At 61.9% G+C, this 11,061-nt stretch overlaps 2 protein-coding genes across 2 annotated transcripts in view; both read right to left on the bottom strand.

Annotated features, from left to right (window-relative positions):
- The window catches only part of LOC112950597 (dnaJ homolog subfamily A member 1-like), a 4,841-nt gene extending 4,785 nt beyond the window's left edge, over positions 1-56 (bottom strand). Inside the window, exon 1 of the mRNA XM_026043178.1 lies at positions 49-56. The gene's annotated coding sequence lies outside the window, so the exon portion shown is untranslated. The remainder of the gene's footprint in view (positions 1-48) is intronic.
- A 4,075-nt stretch (positions 57-4,131) lies between these two features.
- NES (nestin) lies at positions 4,132-10,608 on the bottom strand. The gene is made up of 4 exons (XM_026043231.1): positions 9,751-10,608; positions 8,636-8,760; positions 8,149-8,222; positions 4,132-7,733 (listed from the first exon to the last, which is right to left on the bottom strand). The coding sequence occupies exons 1-4, from the start codon at positions 10,561-10,563 to the stop codon at positions 4,132-4,134; spliced, it is 4,614 nt and encodes a 1,537-aa protein (XP_025899016.1). The 5' UTR covers positions 10,564-10,608.
- Positions 10,609-11,061: the final 453 nt, after the last annotated feature.

The following is an 11,061-nucleotide window of genomic DNA, read 5'->3' as shown; positions in this document are numbered from 1 at the left end:
GAGCTCGGGGGGAAGGGGCCCAGGCGTCCGAGCCCCCCCGGAACTCACCGCCCGCCGCTCTGCCTCCCGTCTCCGAACTCTCTGGAAGCCGGGCCACGCCCCCCGCCGACCCCATTGGCTGGAGCCCACCCCGCGGGACACGCCCTCCTCCGCCCACAGCGCCACGCCCTCTGGCCCCGGTCCCACCCTCCCAGCTTCCTCATTGGCTCGCGGCCTTGTCCGGCCCGCCTCCGAAGGCGGGGGAGCTGACTGCCTCCCGATTGGCCGCGAAGGGAAGAGCTCCCCGCCTCCCGGCCGACGCCTCCCCTCCCATTGGCTAGGCTTGAAGGCCAATGGGGTGCAAAGATTGGAGTGCGCTGCGCCTCTGCTCGCCTGCAGGGGGCGCCGTGGTGCAGCCGCGCCGCGTGCGCCGAGCTGCCCGGTCTCAGCCGCGGTCTGTGCACCGAGTTTCCCGGTCTCAGCCGAGGTTCCTGCACCAAGTTGCCGGTCTCAGCCGTGGCACATGCACTGAGTTGCCTGGTCTCAGCTGTAGTCTGTGCACCGAGTTTCCCGGTCTCAGCCGCGCCGCGTGCGCTGAGTTGCCCGGTCTCAGGCGTGAGGCCACAGAGCGGCACTGGCTGGAGCCTTTTCGTCCTGGTTAGCGCTGGTCAGCACCCAATTCCTTCTAGCACTGCCTGGCAGCCCTGACCTGCTCTAGAGGGGAACTGGGGAAGGGAAGGATAAATCTGGGGAAACTGAGGTGCGGCAGGAGCAGAGTCCTCCTGGAGCCAGCACCTGGTCAGGTTTATGGGGGTGAGTGGTGCTGGCTGCTCTGCTGGGGCTCCCTGGGGTGTGGGGTCCCCTGCAAGGGGCAGCAGCCAGGGAAACCCTAAATCTGTGGAGCTTGCGAGGAGGAGGAGGGCGCTGGAAAGGCGAGGGCAGCCAGGTGGCAGGCGTGAGTTGTACTGCCAGGCAGTGGGGGGTCCCGCAGGCTGGGGCCCCACAGGAGGGTGTGGGGGACACGCTCCCCTTTCGCCACCAGCAACCCCGTTGCAACAGCCGGCTGCCCCGGGGAGCCGTCTCCGGTGTCGTCCTCCAAAAACACTGGCCATGTTTGGGAAAGCCGCAGGCTCCAGGGCAGGGTGTCCTCGCCCTGTGTCCCCACACCCCGGAGGGCAATTTGAGGAGGGTCGAATGTGCCGTGGCCGGAGGCGATAAATCTCCCCTCGCCCCTCGGCTCTGAAACCCAACCCCACCGGGCAGTTGTCGCCCAACTGGGGTTTCAGCGACCCCATTCCCACCTGCGCAGGGGCTCGGGGTGGGGAGAGTTGTACCAAATTCCTGCAAGATGCAACCAGCACAAGCTGCTGCTCTGAGAGGGGCCTTCGCTCGCCTGCTCCATCCCCGATCCCGGGATATTTGTCCGAGAGCGGGCACCGGACCCAGTCAGGGCTTGGCCCCGGGCTGCTCGGCTCCGGAAGGCGATGCTCAGCTGTGGAGTGAGCTGGGCCAGTCCTGCGGGGCGGAAGGAGCCGCTTTTGTCGGCGTTTCCTTTGCCAGCGGGTGAGTCAGCCCCGCGTGCAGCACGTGGGCTGGTCCCCTGTCCCCAGATCCGCTCAAATCCCGCAAGACGGTGACACCAAGGTCCCCACCCAAGGGTGCTGCTCACTGGTGTGTGTGGGGGGGAGGTGATTTCCATCACCCCCAAACCATTTTGGTGCTTTTTGGGGTGCTGCTCTCTAGGGAGATGCCGCCAATCGTCCCGTCCTTCGCCCTGTGCTGACAGACGGCTCCAGGCGCGCATTCCCGACGGAGGCTCGTCCCGCCGGCATCTGCTTTGTCCCAATCCGACGGCAGCTGTTGTGGCCGCAGCGCGGATAGGGGGTCATGACCCGGCAGCTGGAGAGCCCCGAAAAAAAACGGGATGGGACTTATTATAGCCAGCCGGAGCTATTCCCGGCGGCGGATGGGGCGGGGGGCTCAGCAGCAGCCGGGATGCTCCAAGAGTTGTCCATTGGGACCAGTCTGTCTCCTGGCAGGGTTTCGGATACATCCAGAGGGGCTGCATCAGCGCCCCCCACCCCCAGTCATTCCGAATATATAGACTTAGTATCCCCCAGGGCTCGTTTTGGGGAGGGGGAGCCTGTGCCCCCTCTGGGGGTATTTTTAGTCCTCTCCTTATAAGGTTCCCGCAGTGTTTTTTGGGAGCTGTGAGTGGAATGAAGTCATCGCTGAGGTCATCGCAGCGCTGGGCTGGCCCTGCGGGGGGGTTTTGTGCTGGCTCCATTGAAATCTCCCTCCTGGACCAGGCTTAAAGGAAACAAAACCCCCAAGATCCTGGCGGGGGGCCAGAAGGCGCAAGGGGGTTTCGGCAGCTCTTAAAGCGCTCGCCTGGCCGTGGTGAGCGCCAGAGCTTGCATGGGACCTTCAGCAGCGTTGGGGCCCCACAATTTCCCCTTCCAGCCCCAGCTTTTCCCCTCTTTTCCCCCCAAATTAGATTAGACGCGCTCGGCTGGCTGCATTTAACCAGGCCAGGGCGCAGGGCTTCGCTTGGGGGCCCGGCGGCGCGCGGGAAGCGAGCGGTTTGTGTGCGCATGCTGCGGGATGCCGCCCCGAGCTGGGGTCTAATGTGGGTGCCGCATTCCAGAAGGGAAGCTGTGGACGTGCTGGAGAGGGAGATGCCTGGAGTGCACCGCAGGAAAGAGAACCCGCTCTCTTGGCACGATCTTAGCAGCGTGGGAGGGGGGTAGCGGGCTGCACAGAGCTGCCTTTGCCCCCCGTGCGAGATGCAAATCCCTGGGGTTTGCAAAGCCGCTGCCTTGGCCCCTCCTTACCCTGGTGACCCCTGAGCCTTCCTCTCCCTCCTCCTCCTCCTCCTCCACCATCTGTCCCCCCTCGTCTCTTTGTCAGCGCCGGGGCAGGCTGGAATGCGTATTAATTTCGGCAGGAATGTCACCTCCTGCCTCGCCAGCCGCCGCCGCGGTGGCCCCCAGCCCGGCCAGCTCCTCTGCTCGCCCTTTGGCACCCGGCGCTGAGCTAATCCCGGCGGTTATTTTTTTATTTCCCTTTATCACAGCGTCGGGGAGTTTGCCCTTAAAAGGCAGCTGGCGAGCAGAGCGGGCCAGGGGCTGCGGCGGCGGAGAGGCCAGATAAGCGGCGCGGCTCCTTATCGCGCCGCGGGCTAAATCGGGCGCGTGGGCAAGGCCAGCCGGGCAGGCAGCCCGCGAGCCGGCCCCGGCGCGCTGCCCAGGGCACCCACCGCGATGCTCTGCCCGCGAGGTGATGCCACGTCCCCTCCTCGGTGACTCAGCCGCATTGGGCACAAAGGGGCCATTGATAGTGCTGCCCTCCCCGGTGCCACCCAATGCCCGCCGGGGCGCAGGGCTGCAGCCGCATGCATTCAAGGGGCACCGACCGGCCTCCCGCCTCCAGGCTTGTTGGGTTTATTTGGGCTTATTTGGGTTCAGTGCAACCTGGGTGCTGCTGTCCCATTCCACCAAGGGGATTTGCACTCTCCTGTTGCAGCCCCGATGCCGTTTGCCCCCTCCCGTTGCAGCCCCGTTGCAGTTTGCACCCTCTCATAGTAGCCCCAGCGCCTTTTGCACCCCAAATTCCCCCTCAGAGCATGTGGGGCCAACGGCAAAGCTGTTCCCATCCCAACGCCTCTTCCCTCCCCTCCATCCCCGCAAGGGTGCCCCTAGGAAAGGAGGAAACGAAGGCTGCAAGCAGGAGGCCAACGCTTTATTAAATTAGTAGCAAGGGAGTGAACGCAGCTCGCGTGCTCAGCGCACTGCCGGGGAGGGGATGGCAGCACATTCGTGCCGACCAGGGGCTGCGTGTCCAGGGCTTTAGGGTGACAGAACGAGAAACAGGCCAAAAAAAAGGTGACCAAGGTGAAGATGGAGGGTTTAATTAAATATTGCAATAGGGCTTGAGGTGCCAGGAGAATTGTGTGGCTGTTTTGGGGGAAACTGAGGCCCCTTTTGGCGTTCACTGCATCCAGCTCCTTGCTCCGCTACCTACTGGCTCCCACCTGCCTGCCTTTGAAAAGGAAAAATCCACACAAACGTGCTAAGAAATCACGAGCAAATGGTGAAACTCTGGCCCGGGCTCCGAGAGGTGCCTGGTGGCTGGGTGGGGTTGGTGACCCCATCACTCGTCCTCCTCCGACCACAATTCCTGCTCGTCCCGGAGCTGGCCCTGCTGTCTGCCGAGCCCCTCGTCACCCTGGCCGGCCGCGGCGCCCTCGGCCCCGGCGAGCCTGCGGAGCAGCAGCGCCTTGTCCACGGCCCCTTCTCCGTGTGCCGGCCCCTCTGGAGGTCCAGGCACGGCTGCAGAGGTGGCCTCGGGCTCCTTGTGCTCCTGCCGGGCAGGCAGCGGCAGCTCGCTGATGCCGTTGGGAAGCTCCGCGGGAAGATCCGTGTCCTCCTCGCTAGGCAGCCCATTGAGCTCCTGCTTCTCGGGAGGGATGCTCCCCGGAACTTGGGGCTCGGCTTCAGCTGGCCTCGCTGCCCACATCAGCTCCTGGTTGAACTCCAGGGCTTGCTCTACAATTTCCAGAATATCGGAGGCTTTCATGGCATCCCCTGGAGGTGCTTTTCCAGGGAGATCAAGCCCTTCCACATCACAGTTTGCCCCTGGGCCAGCGTCTTGGCTGGGCTCGCTGTGCCCCTGGTCATTGGACTCCTTCTCCAGGGGTGGGTTGGCATCGGAGCACTGCTCCTTCTCGGCTGAGGGAAGGCTCCCACTCCCTGGGATTTCTTCTGAAGACTGAGATGGCTGCAAGGCTGTGTCAGGAGCCGTCGGTGCTGGGAGCCCTGCAGGAGGGACGGGCTCATTGTCCCCAGACATGTCCTCCTGCCCCAGGATGGGCTCCTCGGTCCCCAGCTGCCCGGAGCGGTAGGAGCTCAGAAGCTCGGAGGCTCTGCTGGCCTCACCCTCCTCCTTGGAAGACCCTTGTTCCTCGTGTGTGCTGGGATCCACAGCAGGGCTTTCCATGTCCTGCTCCAGCTCATCAGAACTTCCCACCAAAAGACCCTTGCCCAGCGGCTCTTCCATGGCTTCCTCCATCTCATCAGCAAAATCCCTGACTTTTGGCATCTTGTCTTCTTCTGGGGGCACCTTCCTGCCTTCATCTGCCTCACCGGCAAGCGCTTCAAAATGCTCTTCTTCCTCTGGCACTGGAGATGCTTCTTTGGGAGCTTCGGCATCATCCCTGATGCCTTCTGCTGCTCCAACTTTGATTTCTTCAAAGTCCTCTGAGATTTCACCATCTTCCAGGCTGGAGACCTCCTGGATGGGAGCAGAAACCATGAAATAACCTTCCTCTTCCTCACCACGTTCTGCTGCAGGCGCTGCCTCCATGCCTGCAGCCTCATCTTCATGGCTGTCTTCTAAAGGACTTGTTGGCATGTTGCTCCCCTCTACCTCTCCTTTGTCCTCTAAAACTATTTCAGGTCCTAGAGTTGGTTCTGTAGCATCTTCAGCACCCACAGGGTTGAGGCTGGGTGCAGTCGTGGCCTCCATGTCCCCTTTGTAGAGGTGCAGGGGAGTATTGTCCGGCAGTGTGTCCTCCAGATGGATGCTCTTGCACGTCCCCGGTTCCTGCCCCACCTCTTCCCTTCTCCAAGCATCCTCCTCCTGGGACTCATCACTACGCACGTCCTCATCCTGCTGGGATGCCACCTTCTCCAGCCCGTCAGGCTCTGAAGCAAGCTCCTCTTCAGCGTCCGCAGCCCTTTCCTCCCACGGGAGCTCCGGAGCTGTGGGCAGGTCCTCATCCCTGGACACCTCGGGGCTCTCATCCTGGTGGCCCTCTTGGGCTTCCTCTGCCAGTCCCGGGACTGGCTCAATCTCCTGCTCTGCTTTGCTTTGTGGCCTTGGTTCCTGATGACTGATTCCACTCCCAACATCATCATCATCATCATCTTCTCTCATTTCTGCCAGTGAAATACCCTCTGTCTCCTCACTTTTGGATGTTCCTGTGCTTGTGAGCATGTCATCTGCCCCGGCTGGTTCTTGGGGTGGGATGTTGGCATCTTCTGTCCCTGGAGACCCTTCAGTGCCCTCCTCATTTCCCAGGTTTTCCCACTCCTCTGGGCAGTGCTTTTGGGAGCTGTGACCATCTCTGCCACTCTGGTCTTCCTCCCTCGGCAGGGTCTCCAGGTCCTCCTGCTCCACCACGTCATCGTCAAAATTGTTTTCCTGTATGTCCGCAGACTCCTCCGAACTACCTTCCTCCTGTATTAGCTCTTCAGCTCCCAGTGTCTTCCCTTCAACCTCCAGCTCTTCTTCCTCTACAGCCTCCTCTCCTGGCTCTCCTCTTTCTCCCTGGCCATCTGCGGTCTCCTCTCCAATGGGGTCTTCTCCAGGCATTGGTGACGCTTCTTCTGCCCGAATGCTCTCTTTGATGCTTGAGGGCTCGTGTTCTGGGTACATCTCCTCTATCCCTTCTTCGTCTGCAGCAGGATCTACTGAAGGCACTTCCCGCTGCTCCAAACTTTCTGTCTCTCTCTCAGCAAGATCCTCTCCAGGGTGGCTTTCCCCAGCTAAAATTGGGTGACTTTCCATGGGACAAGCATGAGTGGCTTGGATTTCCTGCTGCAGAGACTCCTCTTCTTGCTCTTCCTTCATTTCTTCACTGAAATTGGACTCTTCCTCCTCCTTCGAAGGGCTCCAGGGTCTCTCCTTGTCCTCCAAAAGGTGCAACGCCTCCATGCTCACGCTCCCCCCATCCTCATCTCCTTGCTCCGACTCCTCTAGGCCTCCTCTGGCAGCAGCTGCTGGGCTATGGAGACCCGCACTCCCTTCCCAGCACTCGCCATCAGGCTTGGGTGAAGCACATGTCTCTTGGTCTGGTGGGCTCTCAGCGTCGCCATGCACGAATTCCAGTTCTCCCCTTTCTTCTGCGCTCTGAAATGCCAGCATCTCTTCTTGGCTTGCTTTCTCCTCCCAGGGTCTCATCTCCTTCTGGGTTTCTCTTTCACTTGGTGCAGCAGCAAGAAGCTCAAGTGTCCCTTGGTCCCGCTCACCAGAAGGTCCCAGCTCCAGGTGACACATCGACCCGTCCTGCTGAGTGATGCTCTCCACTCCTGCCTCCTCCTGCATGTCTTCTCCAGTCCCCTCTTCCAAGCAGGCTTCCAAATTGGTGTCCTTGGCACTGTCAACCTCCTCCACAGGGTAACTGGTCCAGCTGGGGACCTCTGGCTCGCTCGCTACCCCAAAGCCCTCTGTAGCCCTCTCAGCCCCCCACACAGGCTCTTCTTGGGGCTGAGCATCATCTCGCACCTCCTTGAGAGCATCTTCCAAGGCTTCGGTGACCAGACGGTCAGGATAGAGCAGCTGTGGGGTGGGCGACTTCCCAGGTGGCTCCTCGCTGGGATCTTGAGGCTCCTCATGAGGATCTTTGTCCCCCTCCCTTGGTTCTGGACCTGGGGACTCGGGTGGCTCCTGAGAGCTGGGACGGGCAGATGGGACCACCCCACTGGGTGTCCCCAGGCTGGGCACTGAGCGAGCAGCTGTGCTGGCAGCTTTCAGCGCTGGTGCCTGAAGAACTGAGTTGATTTTCTGGAACTCCTTCGTAATGGGGCTTTTGCTTTTGGGCGTGGGGACCTTGGGGACATCGTTTGGGGACTTTGCCAGCAGCACCTTGGTCTCTGCCCTGGGGAAGATGGAGGGACTCGCACGGAGATCCCAGGATATCAGCCGCCGGCTCTCGGGCGTCACGGGCTGCAGCTTCATCTCCAGCTTGAAATCTGCAAAAGGGCGAGGGAACGCGCTGGGATTTGGAGGAGGGGGGCCACTCGCACCAGGTCTTGCCAGAACTGGGGCTCCTCCACGGAGTCAACCTGGTGCAATGGTCCCCATGGTGCTGAACCCCATGGGACTTGAGGGAGGTTGGTGGGGCCCTGGGGATACTCATCTTGGAGACAACCGGCTCCCCAGAACACTCCTGAGAGGCAAAGGAGCAGATATACCTGGCATGGTCCATCCCACTATGGACGTGTCCCGAAAACCAGCTCCAGCCAGGCCCAGGAATCTGTTAGCACCTTCTTATCACAGTGGGGCCACCACTGCTGGGAAGACACGTCTCTATGGAGCCTCGTGCCTTCCGCCTGGCACCGCAGGGGCTCTGCGCGCCTGCCCGTGAGCCCCACGAGTCCCTCTTACCTCGCAAGCCACCGGCCAGCTTGTATTCACCGGTGGGCATCTGCAGCCGAGTGCTCTCCGCTTCCAGCAGTGTCCTGCAAGGAGAGGCGCGCGCTCGGTGGGGCACGAGTGCGCACGGAGCTCCCCTGGGCTCCGTCTCTCCTGCCTTGCAGGGAACCAGTTGCTTGGGCAGCCTCAGCACCTTATGCGGGCTGCCCGCCGGAGCTGCCCTTTCCCAGGAATCCGTGGCCCTTTGCAAGAGAGCTCCCAGCCCATTGCCTCAACAGGGCTCTGGTCCCATCCCCCCGGGGCTGTGATTCCTGTCTGTGGTGACGGGTGACATCATGCTTCGCCAGGGAGGCCCCTTGGCCGAGGACAGCCCCTATTCTCATGCTAATGGTCCCCCCAGTCCTCTCCCAGGCTCCCTTTGTCCAGGGCCGGCTGGAAGGGACGGGCTGGGAGAGGGGCTCCGAGGTGGCCACCGCAGTGGCCCAGGCGGGGACCTCACCTGTAGGTAGCCACTTCCAGGCTCAGGGACATCTTCAGGTGCATGAGCTGCTGCCTGTCCTCCAGCACCTGGGCGATCTGCACCCGCAGGGCTTGTTTCTCCTGCTCCAGGGCCTCCAGCGCCAGCTGTGGGTGGCAAGCACAGCTGGATCGGGGCTGCTTGGCCACCTACTCGTGTCCCCCTTGGGCCTGGCATGTGTCTGACCCCCCGGCTATGGGACCCTTGAGTGTCACCGGCAGCTCTCCTTCCCCGTGGGCACTCTTCCTCCCTGTCTTCATCCTCCGGGTGCTTGGGGAATACACGCTCTGCCCCCGTTCCTGCCACGGGGGATGGAGGATGGGGACGAGATGGCTGTGACTTGGTGCCGGGGACTTACTTGTGTCCCGGAGCATTCTAGGGATTGCTGCAGGGAGAGGGACAACACGGAGGAGAGCGATGCACAGGGGACAGAGCAAAAGCAGCCGGATGCAGCCGGAGGAGGAGGAGGAGGAGGGATGGGAATGCCGGGTGGCCAGCGTGGGAAACAGCTCCACGGCTCCCTTCCGCTCCCGGCACCCGCTGGAGCTGGAACAAAGAGGGAGCCCTTCCCCACCGTCCCGGCCCTCCTGTTGGAGCAGCGCGGCCGTTCCTGGCGTTCACAGCCCCCTCTCTCCAGCGTGGCCTCTCCATAGCCCCCTCCGCTGAATTTGTTTTGCTGCTGTTGGGCTGCAGTGCATCCGCGTGGAGTTTGTCCTCCTGGGAAGCTCCTGGCTTGACCCCGCTCCTGCCTCCCAGCAGCTACGAGGGGAAGCCGCTTCCTTCGGGAAAACCCTCTGGTTCCCAGGGGAAAAGACCTCCCAGCCGGCGGAGGAGCCAGATTGGGGCACAGAGGGGAATCCTCTGCACTGGTGCTGCCTTGGGTCCCTCTTGTCCCGGAGCTGCTTTTCCTCCCACCTACTTCCTCCTCTGCAGCTGCAACATCCCGAGCCACTGCCCAGCTTCTCCATCCTCCCCATGGCTTTTCCTCCTGGGATTTGCTCCCTCCTTGGCTTCACCTCCACCTCTCCAGGGTGGCGGTGCCCTGAGCACCCTTCTGGTCCCACAGACATCCCTGCCATGGGATGTCCTTCACCTACCTGGAACTTCTCGGCCTCCCCTCTCTGCTCCTGCCATTGCCGTGAGAGACTTTCCTCCAGCAGGTCCTTGCGTGCCTTGAGCCCCACCAGCTCCTTCTCCAGGTGCTGCAGCTGCAGCTGGCTCTGCTGGTTGTCCTCCACCGCCTTCCACAGGTTCTCTTTGGCTTGGCACAGGGAGCTCTCCAGCTGGGACACCTCCGTCTTGTAGGTCTCCACTGCCCCTTTCCAGATCTGAGAGAGCCTCTTGGAATAGTCCTCCACTTCCACAGGCTGGAAAGCCACGGGCACGCAGCGGAAGCTCTCGAAACTCTGCGAGAAGCTGGCGAGCTCATGGTCCAGCCCTGCTTTCTCCTCCTCGTGCAACTCCAGCAGTGCTTCCACCTCCTTCTCCAGGTGCAGGGCTCTCTCCTTCAGCCAGATCTGAGCTCTCTGCTCCTCTTCCAGCTCCTTCTTGCTCACAGACAGAAGCTTCTTTGCTTCTTCACGAGCCGCTTGCTCCTTCTGGCACCTGCTCTTCACGTGCTGGATCTCCTCGTAGAGATTGTCCCGGGCCAGCTCCGCAGACCACTTCTCCCTGAAGGCATCATCCAGCGCGGTCCGCAGGGCCTGCAGCTCCTCCTCATACTTGTTCCTCCACGAGTCCTCACTGGGACTACTCTTGGCGCTTTGGATCTCGGCTCGCAGCACCTCGTTCTCCTCCTCCAGGAACTTCACGCGGGCCAGGTAAGCCTCCAGGCGCTTGTTGAGGTCCCACATCTGCAGGGACTCCTCGCCCAGGCCTCGGGCGCCCCCCAAGTTCTCCATGCTCAGCATCACCGCTCCCCAAATCTCCCACCCGGCAGAGGGAAGGCGGCTGCTGCCGGAGCAAGTGGATGTGAGTGGAGTGGCTCGGAGCTATTCATACCCCACCATGGGCGAGGGGGAGGCTCCAGGCTCCGGAGCGCTCGTTAACTCTTCCTCCGCCGGCACGCGCGCGCATCCTGTGTGCTCCGGAGCTGGAATTGCTCCGGTGAGGCTTGGCACAGCCCTTTGGGGGCATTTCCAAGAGAAGAAACCCATTCCCAGGGAGGGAATTGGCAGAGGATGGGAGTATTCCCAGCAGAGCCCCTTCCTCCCTCTGCCGTGCAAACCCGACTGGAAACATACAGCTGCAAACCCCTCTCTTCCCAGATGTTGCACAGCTGGATCCGACTGGAATCTCATTGCAGGTTGATCCTGGTTCCAGCACCGCTCGGCAGCCACTAGCTGGGTGTTCGCTTTGGCTTCTGCCTCTCACCCGTGCGGGGCAGCTCCTTCCCGGCGGGATGGGAA

Source organism: Nothoprocta perdicaria, unplaced genomic scaffold (genome assembly GCF_003342845.1).
Source record: "Nothoprocta perdicaria isolate Ctin4 unplaced genomic scaffold, notPer1 scaffold_323, whole genome shotgun sequence".
Taxonomy (NCBI): domain Eukaryota; kingdom Metazoa; phylum Chordata; class Aves; order Tinamiformes; family Tinamidae; genus Nothoprocta; species Nothoprocta perdicaria.
Note: the sequence above shows the minus strand (reverse complement) of the source record. Positions and strands in the feature narration are given on the sequence as shown.